Source organism: Kwoniella europaea, chromosome 2, assembly GCF_036810445.1.
Source record: "Kwoniella europaea PYCC6329 chromosome 2, complete sequence".
Lineage (NCBI taxonomy): Eukaryota > Fungi > Basidiomycota > Tremellomycetes > Tremellales > Cryptococcaceae > Kwoniella > Kwoniella europaea.
The window spans coordinates 3,858,930-3,875,683 of record NC_089488.1 but is presented as its reverse complement, the minus strand read 5'-3'; the positions used below and the strand labels follow the sequence as shown (position 1 = coordinate 3,875,683).

The following is a 16,754-nucleotide window of genomic DNA, read 5'->3' as shown; positions in this document are numbered from 1 at the left end:
GCGATCATGCACAGATGGTATATGTAGTTGACCGTACAGATCAAATGATGAATATATATATCATGTACGATACTGAGAAGAAAGTTCGACATCTTGAGTTTTCATTCACATACTCAAAATACGTACACAAGACAACCATATTCACCTGACAAGTACTAACACTCATTATGATATGATATTGGATCATTTACAAAATGCAAATTATGATCTTATCTATACATCTACGTTTATGATTATAATCGTGATCGATAAATAGATCAGCACACATGAATACTTATACACTAGGATTAAAAAAGATTACATCGACAGTATGTCTACCATCACTCACTCTCCACTATATCCTATCGATATCACCATTCAATACACCCTCCCAGAAATTCTCTTCCATCGTGTCCATTCCCAATCCCAAATCAGAGGATCTCTCAGCTTCGTCACCATCGTCATTGACACGGTTGTCCAAACCGTCCCGATTACCAGCGTTATTGGCATTGCCGTTGGCAGTGGAAGTGAATTTATTGTATATTGGTAGATTCACATTTGAGGTAGGACGATCAGGTGAAACTACGTCAGGTCTCGGATTGAGCTCCAACGAAGCTTCGTCCGTGTCCCTCTTATCCCGTGAAGCAGTATTCGGAATACCAATAGTAGCAGAATTCAGAGGTGTGTTGGTTCGACTTCGCTCACCACGGTAATTCGGATTAGGGATGGTGACTCTTAGACTAGGTGATTGAGTTGAAGAGACTGCAGAAGAAGGTTCGGTTCGATTTCTTGAGGAGCCACTGACATTCATCGCTGAAGGCCTATTAGTGAGACTGCTTGATGGGCCGGAAGGGATAAGTGGTGATGAGACAGATTGAGCTTGCTGTCTGGGTGCGAGTGGCTGATATGTCGGTGAAGGGAGGGGTGAAGAAAAAGATTGTGAGGGATTGGGATGTGAGACAAAAGGCTGTCGGACAGACGATTGGTACGGTTGAGGTTGATTCGATGAATACGACGAAAATCCTCCCGATCTGATAGCACTTCCATTACCACTGGCACTTGCACTTTGAGACGTCTGTCGAAGATCGGGATTCGTCGGACCTGCAAAATTCGACCAACATACATCAGGGACCCGTTCTACTCATCTATCGTACATAATCTTGACTAAAAATCGTACAACGCACGTTCATCGTCATACCATTCGTTCCCTCTCGGTCTCTTAGACAACGATCCGGAGCTTGATCCATATCCAGCACGAGGTCCAGCAGGAGGCACCTGACCAAATCTAGGATTCGTATTCAACAAGTCCTCTCTTTCTAATGGATTGATCCACGTCCCACCACCTCGTGCTGCACTCCCTTGACCATTCAATGGGGCATCTCTTTCGATAGATATGGAAGGTCCGCCGCTGGGCCGAGCTGCCGATCCCTTACTCTCTATCTGAGAGTGAAGGGGAGGATTCGAATCGACGGCGTTTCGATTCGTGTATTCGGTGCCCGGTCCGCGAAAATACGTCTGAGAAGCTGGTGGAGCTTCGTCGGTATCGTCTTCGTCCTCAGAGTCAGACAGGGTAAGATCGATGATATCGTTGGCTGGTTGGATTGAAGATCGAGCGGAGGAAGCGCCACCAGTAGCAGGGGTAGCGGGTGTAGCAGCGGGAGTAAAGCGTGGAGGTATGGCAACAGCTGGCAGTGCTAGTGAACGAGCATTACCATTGGCAGTCCTCGATAACGGTTCGTCATCTTCATCTTCTGAATCCGATAGTAGTTCAACGATCTTTCTCTTGGCATTCGCGTTGTCGGAAGAAGGTCCGTTGGATTGAGGCGAAGGAGCTGTTTCTGGCTTTTTCTCAACCGGTGACGGCGCAGCAGCAGCACCGTAAGAAGCCAACCAATCGGCCGAACCGTACTTGTTGTCTTCGGTATGCCAATCACCACTTGGTTCCAGTATGACATCGTCCACTGAATCTGGACAAGCATTCAGAATCGATAGTACGTATCTGCGAATATATGTCAGCAAAGACTAGGCGCAAAGTTGACCATCTTGACTAACCCGTCCACTATCAATTCCGGAAACTGCAGTTCCTTCCCACAGTGTGGACAATGCCACTGTGGATGCTGACTATTGCTTTCGATCCACCATTGCGCATCGAAGCATTGTATGTGAGTGCATTTTGAGGAACGAACGGGTCTTGTCATCCGCATATACGCCAGCTGGCAACAGAAACGTCATTAATAACATGAAAAGATTGTAGAAGCGTCGACAACTCACTGGATCCTTGAGTGACATTACAGAAGTACCAACGACGATATCATCATCCTCCTCTTGACGTTTTCGGACTGATGCGTGGATATAGCGTTAATGATTGTTAAATTTGCAGATATTCTGCCACTCACACTCCGCTAACGAAGCTTCCACGCTGGTTGGGACTAGACCTTTCAAGCGATTTATCAAGGTTTCTTTGCTTGTCATTTCGGTGAAAACGATCTGATAGAAGAATCGCTGGTAATATACTTGTAGTGAGCTACATTTTGTGACTCCACAATCGAGTCAGCTCACCTTCGCAACATCCTTCTTCTTCCCAACCGTAGGGCCAGTATGACCCATAGCTATAGTTGTCATTCTCCCTGGAACTCTCGATAACCCATTTGGTGCCTTCTCCAGATCAAATGGCGGCGCACTACCCGCTTTTCCCCTCAGACCTTTCTCTTTGAACGACAGTGGATAGGAATCAACCATTATGTCTGGGTTGGATGGGTACTCGATCGGTATTATTTTGTTCGTGGGTACCGGCTGACCAGGTAAAGCAGGCATGCCGAGGGGTTTATAGTGATCCGAGGAAGTACAGAAGAGACGAATGGCATAGCGAGGATGTGAATTTGGATGATCTCTATTTGGAAAAGGCGTCAGCGAAGGATATTCTGGTCACAAAAGTGCAATGCTCTGACATACCTCGTATAGTTCAACTTTTCTATCACATCATTCGGTATCGAGAAATTCGTCTTTCTTTCCCTTCTCACATGCGAGTTCTCATTATGTGATATATCCGGTAACATCTCCATACTTGTCAAAGCTCGTATAGGTTTCCACATGGGATTGGGTTTCCAGTCTTGTAAAGTAGGTGGTGGACCTATAATTATCGATTTTGACAAAATATTAGCTGTATGGCCCGTTGGAAGGAACGATGGGAGGGACAACTTACGATTTTGAGTTTGCCAATTTGAACCTCCTGGTCTGGATGGACCTGCTTGATTGTATGAGGAAGATCCATATCCGTTGGTGGCGGGAGCTGCCGGGCGAGAGTATGAACCTGTCATCAACAAATCAGCTCTAGGAGATCAGCATGAAAAAAAAAAAAAAACGATCAGAACCTACTGGATGACGAGGGTACACCACCGAATGTAGGAGCAGGAGCGTAGTTTGGTCTATACTGGGGTACACCCCTCTGTTCACACTGTAATCTGATTTGTCCATAACCTCCCAGATCATTGGAAGCTTTCATCCTAGCAAAAGCATCTTGAACCCTGATCGAACAGGATATCTCGTCAGCTTGATCATAGAGCTCAAAAAGGGGAGTGAGAATATACCTAGACACGATTTCTGCCTTCCTATCTGAGCTTCTGATGTAACACTGTATCCTGGATTGAGATTCGATGATAGAGGCAAACAGTCGTAGGACGGGAACCGTCTGTCTCGGTATGTAATCTTGAGAGAACCACTAGTTTATCGTTCAACGTCAGTCATAACATTGCACAACAAGTTGCAGACATTGATCACAAGGGATTCTGGTAGCTATGTTGTGCGTTCTGTACATTAAGGAGGTAACACTCACATGATAATCGTTCCAATCTGTCTGAAGGACTGCCTGATTAGCCATGGCGGCGATTCTGCTTCTCCTCGTTTGTTATCCTTTCCTGCTTGATCGAACGTTGTATCCTGTTGTATATTGCGACTTGAGCTGGCCAAAAGTTTCGCCTGGATGTACCGGGCGATGTCAGACTGATATATCGAGGGCTCTAAGGTGGCGAGAGTGATGATAGATGGAGGTATAGTCGTAAGGTGTAGATGATCAGAACTAGAGTAGGTTGATTTTCATCAATAACATCGATGGATGCAAGTGAAGAATTGATCCCGTTGAGAACATCAAGCGTACGAGTAGTCACAGTGGAGGAAGACCACCTACTATCACTCTTCCAACTGTTTTTGTTCTTCATGCATATGTCACACAGCACATCACCTCGAGTCATATCCTCAGACTAAGCAGGCATTGCCAAGAATCACATCTCAGCTTCGAGACCGGTCGTGAAACCAGATATCGTGTCCGACCCTTTCATCGAGAGAAGACTTTGACCAGTATCAGAAATGTCCGAATTGACAGCCAACAAACTTTACGACGACTTGACCAAGGAGGAGCAAGCTGAGCATGATGCAACGGAGAGAGCAAGGGAACAGGCAGAACAGGCTGGTGAGTTATTGAAGATAAGGCTGGAGGGGGAGATTCACCCGTAGCTTACAAGTGGCCATTCTAGCATTACCATACCAATGGACTCAGGATTTATCGACTGTAACTGTCACAGTACCGTTGCCTAAGGGAACCAAGGGGAAGGATATAAATGTGGTGATGGGAAAGAAAAAGTTGAAGGTGAGTTTAGGTACATGTACAACAAAGAACTGCGCTGATTGACTACTCCTCCTGTACTATATAGGTCCAGCTGAAGACATCTAATGAACCTATACTGGAAGGAGAGTTGTTCAACGATATCATATCGGATGAATCGTCGTGGACTATAGGTGAGGCTGAAGTTTCAATGTAACGTAACAATGAGTGGCCAAGCTCATACGATTTTGCTCATCAGATGATGGCACACTCAATATCGAACTGGAGAAATTATCGTAAGTCCCCATCGTCTTCGTCTGGCTGCCTAGTCAACATCACTAAGGATCACTACTTTTGCGCCATACAGAGCTCATATCCAATCCCATCAATGGTGGCCTCACGTTCTAACCCATCATCCCAAAATCGATACCACCAAAATCGTACCTGAGAATTCCAAATTGGAAGACCTGGATAGCGAGACAAGGGGTATGGTAGAAAAGATGATGTTTGATAATAGGCAGAAAGCGATGGGTAAACCTACCTCGGATGAATTGAAGAAGTTGGAAATGTTGGAAAAATTCAAGAAAGCTCATCCAGAGATGGATTTCAGTAATGTAAGTGTAGACGAACCTTCCCGTTGTTATGGACGATCTCGACATACGTGCATCGCTGATCTCAATATCTTGAATTACAGGCTAAAATCTCATAGACTATACGTCTCAACAAATCACATGTATATAACATGAAATTTAGTCAGTGTACTGATGCTGATGGTGACATTACTAAACCCTCTCCAAACCATCCTTTCAATTGAGATGCTTGGATTTCAAGGGGTACCTGGTACCTCCTCGATCCTTTCATACAATCTACAAAGTCTTTCTTGTACTCATACAACCCTCTTACTTATATAAGAATTCATTCTTCTCAAGCCTCACATCTCAATCAGAGCATACTGATCCGACACTACCGATCTGAAAGAATGACAATATATCTCGAAAAAGCCCTTGTGGAATCTATAATAATAGTAATTCTCGTGCTCATTTTCCTCATCATATCATGTTCGCCCGACAAGTCGTCCAGCGAGAGATCGAAGAGGGAAAGATCCGATAGACCAGAGCGTGAAAGAGATAGAAGCGACAGGAATAGAGATAGAGATGATAGACCGGAGAAAGATACGGGCGATAGGATCAAACCTTCTGATCAGGATACAGATAGGAAAAAGAGAGATGATGATGGAAGGAAGAATGCTGATCCTTCTAAGTCCGATCCGCACTCGGACGAATCGGACTCTACTCCGCCCACGCCCTCTTCAGATGATGATTCGACGGATGGTACCTCGGATGATGGACGTACGACAGATACGGATGTAGAGACGCCCGGGACACTAAATTGGTCTGCCCAGTTGGCAGATAACTTTCGATTGAATATTAATAATTCAGATGGGCACTTTAGGGTTAATTATCATGGTTAGTCGAGGATTATCTATGAAATTTCACCTCTGTGACGATCCGTAAGAAGAGGTAAAAAGTGGAGTGATCTGTAGCAGTATCGTGTACTACACGAAGATATGATATACAGTATTGACAGACATCTAATACGATATTCTTCCGTAATTTTTCGAAATAGCATGATATGGCACAATATTAATGTGATAACTCCCTGAACCACTTTGCTGAGGCTTAGATGGTACGCAGAAAACGCTACATTTATACAGTATGATGAAGCGACGGAATTAGGACTAAATGTGTCACATGCTAGTCTCGCATACATATCCTTTAATTGATAACAGCCTAGCTGGGACAAAGGAGAGCCACCTCAGATGAGTTGGCACTCTGCGACTTGCCGGATAGGTCGTCTTCGATGTGTCTGGGATGGGGCAGTAGCAATGGAAAGCTACATAAATAGAATTGAAGCTGAACATCATGTTGTGAAGACCATTTAGCATTCATCCTAGACTATCCCATCACCCTAAGTTCAATCCATACATCACTTCGCACTTCACGAAACTCTTACACTGCCATCATGGAATTTGCACCAGGTTCATTTTACGGCGTTAACGAACTCGAACTCATTTGATGATCTGAATAAGATACCGTTGTCGTCTGACACTAGTCAAAGCGATCCATCAGTCTATAAGGACCATCATTCAGATTCTTCGCAGACTCAAGACTCGTCTCCTGCAATGAAAATAGTGAGTATGGAGATTGTGCTCCTCAGACTTACCAGGAGAGCGAAGTTAGTGATACTTAAACTGACGTATACGGACCCATGACTTTGTTGGTAGCCGAGCAAACTATGGTCTGCACAATCGACTTCCAACCGAGATATTGTCGGACGATTTTCATACTTGAGAGAAAGAAGTGACGTCCCGAGTATTCGGTCTCGAGCACTAAAGAAAGTATGGTCCTCAATCAACAAAGCTTACCCTCCAAATAATCCATCTTCATCGATTCAGATGCTTCGTGATCGAGGTCACCCAAGAAGCTGTCCATCGATAGAAGTTTCTTCGATACAATCTGGGTTATCTTATCTCTACGGCGATGCCAACCAAGCTTCTTATACAGCCTTTGAAGATCGCCTGAACGAAGCTCAAACAAGGCAAAGATTTCTTCATGACGAGAGTGTGAATGTCACAGAGGAAACGAAAGATGTGATATTTGATCATGTCTTACACTCCCATATAACCCAGAGTATCCATTCCCGCTTATCTCAAGGGGATTACAAGAACGGCTGGTGGACAAAGGGTAATAGTCAGATTAGGCAAGAACTAGATCGAAATTTGAATTCAGGAACATGGGGGATGGAGTATAGCAAGGTTAGTATCATTGGTACACTTACCACTCATGACCTCCAAGATAGGTGTTTTGATAAGAATATGAAGGAGACCAAAGTGATTTTCAATAAGGATCAGAGTGTTGATATGATTACTGTTGATGGCGAAAAAGTGAAACATCTACTACCACCTGCATAGAGAGAATCATGCGACAATGCCATTTATAGCGGATTCTCTTTGTTCATGACCCTACGTATCTGCATCTGATGCACTGACTTTCGCAGACGCGGAGACATTATTGTCAGGTCGATGTGCGATAGAAATGGTAATGAGTGAGTGAGTGCTTGATTGACTTGTTAGTCTGGCTGTCCTCAAGTATGCATCTATTCCATCCATCCCATGTATATATCTGATCTACCTAGACGTCACTGGCGGGCTCAAAGTATTTCCATTGATCGGGTTGAGGTTCTTGCTCGAGGTTTTCCCAACTGCGTGAGGGGGTTTTATCAGCATTGTGCGACACCAAGAGAGGATGTCAGGAGGATGTAATGATCCGATAGAAGAGATAGAAGATAGACTTTGGATTGATAGAAGGGAGATAGGATATGTGTAAGACGACACTTTGTTTCGAATTAACACATTAGGTAGTAGATTGTAAAACTCACGATTTCCATTCAATCATTTTGCCTACCAAAGCCTGTTCCGCCTTTGCCTCCTCAATAGTCAACTCGATTATCTTACCCAATTCACTTTCCACTTTCAATACATCCTCGTTTGATTTCTCAATCACCTCCAATCTATGTTTCGTCAATGCTTCTGTGGCTTGTCTGTATACCGATCCGGAAGGTAACGAAGAAAGTGTGGATAATGTTGAAGAGTAGATGGATTTAAGGGCTGGTAAAGGATCGGCAATGGGTTCGAGACCTGTTATACCTGTGGATGCTTTGACGGGGCTACGGTTCGAGACAGATATCATTTAGCATACACTCTGTTTGGGTAAAGTAATGTTAATGTAGGAATCGGATGGTGATGCGTTACAGGAGGCCAGGTCGGAATGCTGGATGGTTTGATACTTGCCGTAAAGCGGAAAGAAGTACTCGGGAAGCTCTGAACATCTTGTCTGGTCTTCTAGGCTCAGCGTTAGGGAATTAGTGGGTGTATCGACAAGCAAGGGATGTATGATGTGTTTTTAATGCTGTGAGATTGTTATGATTGTAGTCTTTTAGATGTCCCATGTTCATTCGATGCATCAGGATTGGAGGAAGAGGGATTCTACAAATCACTGAGCCTGATACTTTCTCCAAGAGCACCTCGGAAGCGGGATCAAAACGAATCGATGATTGCATTGGTATATCAGGCTCATATTTCTCGTGTTTTTGACTTTTCTTCGCGTCGGGTCAACCGTGATGAGATGAAATCATTTGCACGAAAGGGTGAGTGAGAGTGAGTCACTGGATCTCTTTCTTGCAAGTATAGCACCATCTTCTCGCATCGGGTCTTGGCTCATCGTCCTCCTCCTTGACGGAAGAGCAGGAGCTCTTCTTGGAAAGACTAGCACGATGAACTCTTCTCCACCCCCTCCCTCGTTCACCTTACCTCCGCTCCCTTCTTCCGGCAACTTTCCTATCACCCCTAGTCCGACTCCTTCTCCGGACACAGAACAAGATGGGTACAAGCTCACTGCGAAGGGAGGACCTGGTCCGAGTCCGAGAAAGGGGAAGAATGAGGCTCATATCAAGGAGGAGGAAGGTCGAATATCAATGTATGTAAAGCTATTTGATGGTGAGTCCTCTGTCTTCTCCACTGAAGCGAGTGGCGCGGATTGCACTGATAGGTAAGGTGTATAGAAATGATCAACACCGTTCTGGAATCGGAGTCATATCTCTTCACCGCCAGGGAATTATGGGTACTGAAATATATCTTGGATCTAGCTTGTATGCTTTTGCTTTCCACTGGAATAACAAGGATTAAGAGCTTATGAATACCTTGATTAGACGAACCTCATTATCTCCTTACTCGACTACTACTCCGAAGACCATGCAAGATCCACCCATACTCTTCACTTGTCAATGCATATTCTGCAGAATTAGGTGAAGAAGGTGTTCAGCGAGCTATGAAGATATTATCTAAACCATTACCGATCCCTCAAGATATCATTGATTCTGAGCCTTCTATCATAAACAACGACGAACCCATACCTGTTGCAAGTAGTTCCAAATCGCCTTTGGCACCAACCAAATCGTATCCCACTCCATTATCAGCCAAAGCTAAAGGTAAATTGCCTTCTACCCTGCAGAGAAAGCTCAAACCTTGGTCATCCCTCTCATCAGGTCTGACTCTAGAGGAAGAAAAAGCAGATCCGGAATTAGCTGAAGTCCTAAAAGAAAGTTTGTGGGCTTCGAAAGTGGGTAGAGTAGAAATTGATGATGAAGGTGCAGAGATTCATTCCCCTCCACCATCGATATTGGCTAGAAGTAGATCCGTATCTAATACTTCGTCAACATCCTCTTCATCCTCAGGGTCAGGCACAAAAACACCTCTGATGGAAGAATTCTCTCTGACGCCTCAACCCCCTCCGCCTATACTATGTCTTGGTAGATCGGAAAAGGACTTCGGCTTAGATGATATTATGACTTGTATATCTGCTGAAGATCTAAAGAAGATCGCTAAAAGCAAGAAAATCCCACCTTCATCGTTGATCACTCGAGATACTACTATCAATGCTTTAAGGGGAATGGCAAAGAAACAGACAGTGCTTAGCTTCACTCCGGTCAAAGGTAAAAGCAAGCTCGCCGATAAATCCAAACAAGCTACTTTACCATTCTCTTCTTCTACCACCAGAGTAACTTCCGAATCATTATTGGTCAATCAACTCTTACCGTTCCTTGGTCATTCCGCTATTCAACTTTCTTCAGAATTTCATTCCCTAATCTCACGAGTCAACTTGATTTTCTCTCGAACGCCACCATTAACATCTGGTGGATCAAGTTTGATGTTACCTTCTATCCTCGTCACATCGCATAAACGCCGTTATCCCAATTATGGCTCACCTACCAGATCGTTCATCTGGTCGTCAAGGGATGAATTGCTGATTTGGGAAAGAGCCGTAGGGTGGGAGACGAAAGTATCCGATGCGTTAGGTGAGAATTGGCAGGAACAGAGAAAACAATTCGTCCCTGGTTTTGGAATAAACAATAAACCGATCTTTAGTAGGACGGAGGGAGCGAAAATTGTCAAGAAGATTTGGGAAGGTGTTTGGAGTACTTGGTTGGAACTTGTACGTGGACAGGGAGCGGATGAAGTGGATTATGAGAAGGAGAAAGGAGGATTGGTAGGAGATAGGTTTAAGACAGGTGAGTTGCCGTTCCGTTTCAGATCCTCGCGGTGTGACACCAGCGGACATCGAACTGACTGGTTCTCATTATTCTAGGTCATGTGTTGACGAGGATCGTATACAAGGTCAGCTCATTTCTGAGTGTTTTTTTTTCTTGCAAGTCAAGCTAATATTGGTAATAGGGAGCGACTGCGTTAGGGATATTGCACGAGTACGATACGGAATGTATGGTCTTGAAAGCTCTGCTGGCTCAGCGGAGATGGCGAAGGAGCAAGAGAGGGTGAGTCAGTCGTCATTTTCACTATTCCATCCTTCGGCTGTGATGATGAACGAGAGAGTTGATTAATAAAACCATCGTAGCGCTTGGTACGACCGTCTCGCCCTAGTCTTGATGAACCACTACAACGCCAGTTCCGAGGAGAAAGAAGAGAAACTTCGCGAAGCTACTCAAACATGCATTGATGCTTTGTTAGATGAAGATACACATATGAGTAAGCTCCCTCACCTACCGTTTGCGTATTACGTCTGAGCTTACTCGTGAAATTCAGTATACCGTCCAGCATTATCTCGACGCTTGGCCCGTTTGGAAAACAAACTCAACTTACCTTCCGACGAGAGGCATATCTCTTATGCGTCACTGAATAAATGCGAAACGCGTGAACTGATTGCGCCGAGAGTGATGGAGAATATGGGAGCGCCAAGGTATCGTGCGAGATCTGCTTCGGAGAGTGTAAGTGGTGATAGAGAAGCTAGTTTGGGGATGGGTGATGAGGAGCTTCGAGCAGGTGGGGGAATGGGATTACAACAGACGGGAAAATCCGTATGGTTAGGTAGAGAAGGAGAAGTGACGGTTGAAGGTTGGGTCTTGGAATGGTGGGAGGATAAAGGATATAAAGGGTGAGTGTTTCTTGTATACTTATATGTCTGTAATCGCAGAAACTGATTTGAGAGCTGATTTGGTTATATTCAGATTCCACTCGGAGTCATCCATTCTTACCACGTTATTCACCTTACTCATGTGGCCTATCCTCTTCTCGCCTTTACCAGGAGCCTTCGAAACTCCTTATCAGACTGCGCCCTTGGACCTGGGAGAAGATACGTTCGCACCTTCCCGATCAGCTGCAATCGAACAGAGATTAGAAGAAATGAGTAGTACCTCCGCCGCTTTAGATATGTTAAGTGAAGTAGATGAAAGAGAAAGACCCAGAGGGACTTGGGCAGTAGGAGTCAATTGGGAGTATAGCGCAGATGATTTGAGGGAGATATTGGAATGTATTGGTGGAGAGGCGATGTCGGGTGTGTGTAGGATGTTAGCGGAGGAGTACAGACATCGTAGTTCTGGTGTACCTGATTTAATGTGAGTGAGAGTTTCGTCTTCTAACACCATGAGTGGATAGCGGATCAAGTCGCTGATAGGAAAGATGCGTGTAGTGTGTGGAATTACGAGAAGAAAGAAGCTAGGTTCGTGGAAGTTAAAGGTCCCGGGGATAGTTTATCTGAAACTCAGAAGGTGAGTTCATTTCTTCGACTGATCATCACTGTGGATTTAGATTGCTACGAGCCAATTAGGACGCGAGGTATTCAATGAATATGACATGATACTAATCTCATGTACTATCAGGTATGGATCGACGTCCTACTATCGTCTGGAATCCCCGTAGAAGTCTGTCGGGTCAAAGAGAAAGTTGCAAGTACCCAGCAAATTGAGAAAGTGGAGAAGAAACGGAAATCCAACGAATTAGCCCAAAAGCGAGCTAAGAAGGTTAAGAAAGAGTATGAGAGAGGCGCAGATGGCGAGTTTGTGGAAGTAGGAGAAGATGGGTTGTCGGTGATGAAGGATGAAGAGGATGAAGGGTGGGAGAAAGAGGATGAGATGAGGTTTGAGAGTGGGGATGAAGGTAGATCGGAAGGGCGGTGGGAGAAGAAGTAAATGAGAGGAAATTTTTATTCATTGTTATTGAAACATATTACAGATTGCATTGCTCAGATTTCCTGTTGTTCCTCATTTCTATCGTTGTAATGATCATGGACGTCTTGTCATGTTGTCAGATGGTTGTACAATGCATGGATATCTCTCTCTCTCTGTCCATTCTTGACTGACTGATTGATGGAGTACTGATTACTGGATGTGTTATCACGTGACACACAAGTCCACGGCGGTGATTTCCGATGTTTTGAACATGTTTTCGAAAAAAGTTGGTAGTGATGATGACCAATGCTAGGATGATGATTTCAACGTTTGACCCGTATAGGGTTACCGGTAGATTCTTAATTGATACTACACCTGAGTCCAGTAGACAAACCAAGTTGGTCAAGGGAGTAATCTTTGGAACCAAAGAATCAGAAAGAATCAAATTTTCAAACGAGGACATCACAACGAGCTCAACATGTCGGACGCATTCTCAACACCCGCTGAACATGCCTTGGTCCACCCGGAACTAGAAAGTATAGCTGAGTCTGCCAAAGCCGGACCTAGCTCTATGGGAGATGGGAATGAAGGAATAAGTATAGAAGAGGCTTTTGAAGTTGATGAGACTGTTAAGAGGATCTTGGAAGGGGGTTATAAGACTGTGAGTTGATGTTTACTTTCACTCTGGAAGGATGTGAGCACTTTACAGGGTCGCGAACAGATTAATATATGTGTTTACTGACACCGTATATATCGTGATTAGATTGGTCTCCAATTCCCAGATGAACTTCTGCCTTCCTCGGTTCAGGTTTACCGATCGATACAGATGAAGATACAGCATACAGGTGCTCAAGCTTATGTTCTGGCTGATAGTACTTATGGAAAGTGAGTGGTACTTCCGACATGGTACGATGGGATCTTCACCCTTACCTTGAAATCATGAGATGAGAGCTGACTTGTTGATTGGACATAGTTGTTGCCCAGACGTATTGAGCTGTCTGCATCTCCCAGCTGATTTTTTGGTACATTACGGACATGCATGTCTGACGCCGTAAGTTCAATGCAGATCACTTGTCAATCAATTCACAACAAATCCGTTTGAATCATTATGGACATATAGCTTACTTGATGAACTGTGACACACTGCAGGACTGACGCATTACCTGTCTTCTACGTCTTCCCTCGACGGAAATTGGACATTATCCACGCTGCCGAGCAATTCTCGGAAGCTAGTAAAGAAGAACTAAGTGACGAAGGTGGGAAGAAGGGTGTGGTCGTAGTCTGGGATGTATCGTTCGACTGGTTAGCGGGTAAGTGTCATGTCCTAGTCCATCAATCTAGCTGTCGTAAGGCAAACCCTTTCGTATCTGTGCTAACATGGATGGACAATACAGATGAGATACAGGAAGCGTTCACCAAAACCACCTCTCATCCCATAAATTTCGCAACCATCCATAAACCACCCACCTCATCGTCTGTTCCCCTCCCTTCGTCAGATCCGGATACCAAAGGGAAGGGGAAAGCTCCTGCTCTGAGATCCATCGTACCACCCAACGGGGTCGATTGCACAATTTGGTATATTGGTGAAGAAGGTAGAAGTAGTATCAACCTTCAAATGAGTTATGCGAATAACCCTGTGAGTGCTAATACATTACGACATTCCACCACCCGCACAAATACCTGATCTTCCTGCCTGGTATAGCTATACCTCTACTCACCTTCATCGTCCTCCGTCCTCTCCCTACATCGTCAAACGTCCCGACTCCTCCAACGTCGTCTATTCGCATTGCACCAAGCGATGAGCGCGGATATCTTCGGACTGATCTTATCGAACATCGGCTTATCATCCTCTCAACCATTATTACATCAACTCCGATCGGATCTCCGAAAAGCCAAGAAGAAATCGTATACTTTATCGGTCGGAAGACTGAATCCTGCGAAACTTGCCAATTTCGCCGAGATTGAATGTTTCGTTCTGGTTGGATGTAATGAGGGCGGGTTGGTGGATAACTCGAAGGATTTCCTCAGACCGATTATTACGCCTTGGGAACTTGAGTTGGCTCTTCAGGGAGAAGGGGGAAGTTGGCAGCCTGAGAAATGGACTTTGGATCTGGGCAAGGTGTTGACAGGTGAGTATATTCGGTTTGATTGATATGGTCATGGGACCTGTCTGTGAGATGTATTCGATATGTGAGGCTAATATTTGGTTTCACCAACCTGGATAGAGGCTCAAGAGCGTAATTCTGCTGAAACTGCCAAAAGCAACGGCGTTGAGAATGGCGATGAGGATGAAGACGATAATGATGGACCTGAATTTTCCTTGATCACTGGAAAGATGCGTACTAAGAAGACATTCCATGGAGCGACAGATTCAACAGAGAGTAAGTGATTTCGAATGAATTCGTGCGATTGGTAGGAAATTGTGCATATGGAGCTGATCGAAGTGCAACTTGTAGTCCCCTCAGAAGGTATACAATCTCTGACACTACGAAATCAGAATTTCACCTTGGCCAAATTGGAATCTGCAGGAAGCAATTTCTTAGCTTCTAGAGAGTTTAGAGGACTGGAACCTAGGTATGGGATGGATGAACCTAGTTTGTTGGAGGAAGGTAGGAGCGGAGTGGCTAGAGGGTATACTGAGGAGAAATAACGATTGTATGTCATATATCGTACCTTGTGCATGGAGGGATTGGTCAAATGATGGAGAAGAAAAGAAAAAAAGAGAATTGCCTAATAACAACCAGATATATGCAAGGGACGACATATATACATACACGCCTGAGTGGGACGTCGAACGAAGACATATCAATAAAGAATGTACATGTACATATACATATTGAGAAAAAGCAGTATACAGTATTGAAGTGGAAAATACTGAACGGAAACTAACAATCTACGAAAGCCCATCTACATTCCTCTCCCTGACAGATCTTCCCCCATCCCGCAGCACCTTGTCCGCCTACACAGCTACCCACTAAATCACCCCATTGGAAATCTCCATCTGTATACTCACAGATATAACCCCAGGCTACTGCACCCCATACGAATAGATTCAAGATGATCAATACCGCTACCATCCAATCCACCGTATCTGCCGTCTGTGGCTGGGAATGGGAATGGGAATAACAGTGAGGACATGAATGGGTTGGTAGTTGGGATGAATTAGCTGATTGTATATATGGGCAAGTTGAAGCGAGGAAACTTGGTGGAGGAGCTAGCAGTAGTGTGCCCTCGCTAGGGGATGGGAGGGGTTTGTATAATGGTGGTGAGTTTGGTGTATACCTTGGAGGAGAGTTGGGATATGCGATAGGTAGACCTTGTTGAGCTGAATGAGATATAGGAGTTGAAGGATTGTTGTAGGTATGGCTGTAGTCCCGCTCGGAAGGGGGGATCGGACCCGGATATGGACCGTGGGGAGGTATACATGGTCTTGGACTTATAGGTCTCCCTGGCCTACCTCGGGAATGGGAAATGGGATTCTCATCTCCTGGTGGACTAAGTCTAGGACATGGACCTGGTGGTGGTAGACATGGTGTGGGAGTGCCTGGATCGGGACGTAGAGGATCACCATCATCGAATGCGACTTGTGTATCGTGGTAAGAACATGAACATGGATGAGAAGGGGGATGGATAGGATGATATGTCACGAATGAACCGTCGGGATGTATGGTTGGACCGAAGAATGACATGCTTGTACAGTATTCGGGGTAGGATTGGACTATGAGACTATCAAATTGCTTAGTCAGATAGTGTATACTGACCATGTAGTTCAAGGACTCCGTTGATGACTTACATTGAGACGATAGATAGATTCTGTTCAAAGAGGATTGATGATATCTCAAACACAACAGACAATTCCAACAACGATAGAAGATAAGTAGTGAATCTTGTGGATCCGGCTTCCAATCAGTACTGTTGTTATGAACAATGAGGTGGTCTTCATACACTATTTTCGATGATCTCACAACGAGTCATGATGTCTTGACAACCTTTCAGAGAAGATCATATTTTTCTTTTCACTATACAAGGAGGTCATGTATGAAAAGAAAGACACGGGTATCTGGACTAGAAGTAGTCTAGGGCTGATGATCAGGCAGTAGAAAGGAAGCTTAATTCAAAGGAAAATACAGTTCTCCTATCATTAAAGGAAGTAGTAGGAAAA

The 16,754-nt window shown here is 44.6% G+C and overlaps 7 protein-coding genes across 7 annotated transcripts; 4 read left to right on the top strand and 3 right to left on the bottom strand.

Moving 5' to 3' along the window:
- Positions 1–334: 334 nt before the first annotated feature.
- Positions 335–3,856, bottom strand: V865_007800 (uncharacterized protein; the record flags this gene model as incomplete). The annotated part of the gene is made up of 11 exons (XM_066231542.1): positions 335–1,080; positions 1,164–1,978; positions 2,032–2,192; positions 2,251–2,318; positions 2,376–2,481; positions 2,539–2,869; positions 2,932–3,109; positions 3,182–3,289; positions 3,355–3,503; positions 3,567–3,697; positions 3,812–3,856. The coding sequence occupies 11 exons, from the start codon at positions 3,854–3,856 to the stop codon at positions 335–337; spliced, it is 2,838 nt and encodes a 945-aa protein (XP_066087639.1).
- Positions 3,857–4,341: 485 nt separating this feature from the next.
- V865_007799 (uncharacterized protein) lies at positions 4,342–5,285 on the top strand (the record flags this gene model as incomplete). The annotated part of the gene is made up of 6 exons (XM_066231541.1): positions 4,342–4,444; positions 4,509–4,621; positions 4,686–4,770; positions 4,836–4,872; positions 4,944–5,190; positions 5,271–5,285. The coding sequence occupies 6 exons, from the start codon at positions 4,342–4,344 to the stop codon at positions 5,283–5,285; spliced, it is 600 nt and encodes a 199-aa protein (XP_066087638.1).
- A 270-nt stretch (positions 5,286–5,555) lies between these two features.
- V865_007798 (uncharacterized protein) lies at positions 5,556–7,547 on the top strand (the record flags this gene model as incomplete). Its single annotated transcript, XM_066231540.1, has 3 exons — positions 5,556–6,042; positions 6,706–6,767; positions 6,861–7,547. The coding sequence occupies 3 exons, from the start codon at positions 5,556–5,558 to the stop codon at positions 7,545–7,547; spliced, it is 1,236 nt and encodes a 411-aa protein (XP_066087637.1).
- Positions 7,548–7,767: 220 nt separating this feature from the next.
- V865_007797 (uncharacterized protein) lies at positions 7,768–8,464 on the bottom strand (the record flags this gene model as incomplete). The annotated part of the gene is made up of 3 exons (XM_066231539.1): positions 7,768–7,837; positions 8,015–8,302; positions 8,427–8,464. 3 exons carry the CDS (start codon positions 8,462–8,464, stop codon positions 7,768–7,770), a joined length of 396 nt encoding a protein of 131 aa, XP_066087636.1.
- A 444-nt stretch (positions 8,465–8,908) lies between these two features.
- Positions 8,909–12,613, top strand: V865_007796 (uncharacterized protein; the record flags this gene model as incomplete). Its single annotated transcript, XM_066231538.1, has 10 exons — positions 8,909–9,131; positions 9,197–9,283; positions 9,344–10,702; positions 10,780–10,808; positions 10,866–10,963; positions 11,044–11,174; positions 11,232–11,580; positions 11,654–12,040; positions 12,115–12,193; positions 12,305–12,613. The coding sequence occupies 10 exons, from the start codon at positions 8,909–8,911 to the stop codon at positions 12,611–12,613; spliced, it is 3,051 nt and encodes a 1,016-aa protein (XP_066087635.1).
- A 457-nt stretch (positions 12,614–13,070) lies between these two features.
- On the top strand, positions 13,071–15,242 carry V865_007795 (diphthamide biosynthesis protein 2; the record flags this gene model as incomplete). The annotated part of the gene is made up of 8 exons (XM_066231537.1): positions 13,071–13,253; positions 13,356–13,477; positions 13,566–13,643; positions 13,742–13,902; positions 13,987–14,228; positions 14,295–14,721; positions 14,818–14,973; positions 15,049–15,242. 8 exons carry the CDS (start codon positions 13,071–13,073, stop codon positions 15,240–15,242), a joined length of 1,563 nt encoding a protein of 520 aa, XP_066087634.1.
- A 235-nt stretch (positions 15,243–15,477) lies between these two features.
- V865_007794 (uncharacterized protein) lies at positions 15,478–16,281 on the bottom strand (the record flags this gene model as incomplete). The annotated part of the gene is made up of 1 exon (XM_066231536.1): positions 15,478–16,281. One exon carries the CDS (start codon positions 16,279–16,281, stop codon positions 15,478–15,480), a length of 804 nt encoding a protein of 267 aa, XP_066087633.1.
- Positions 16,282–16,754: the final 473 nt, after the last annotated feature.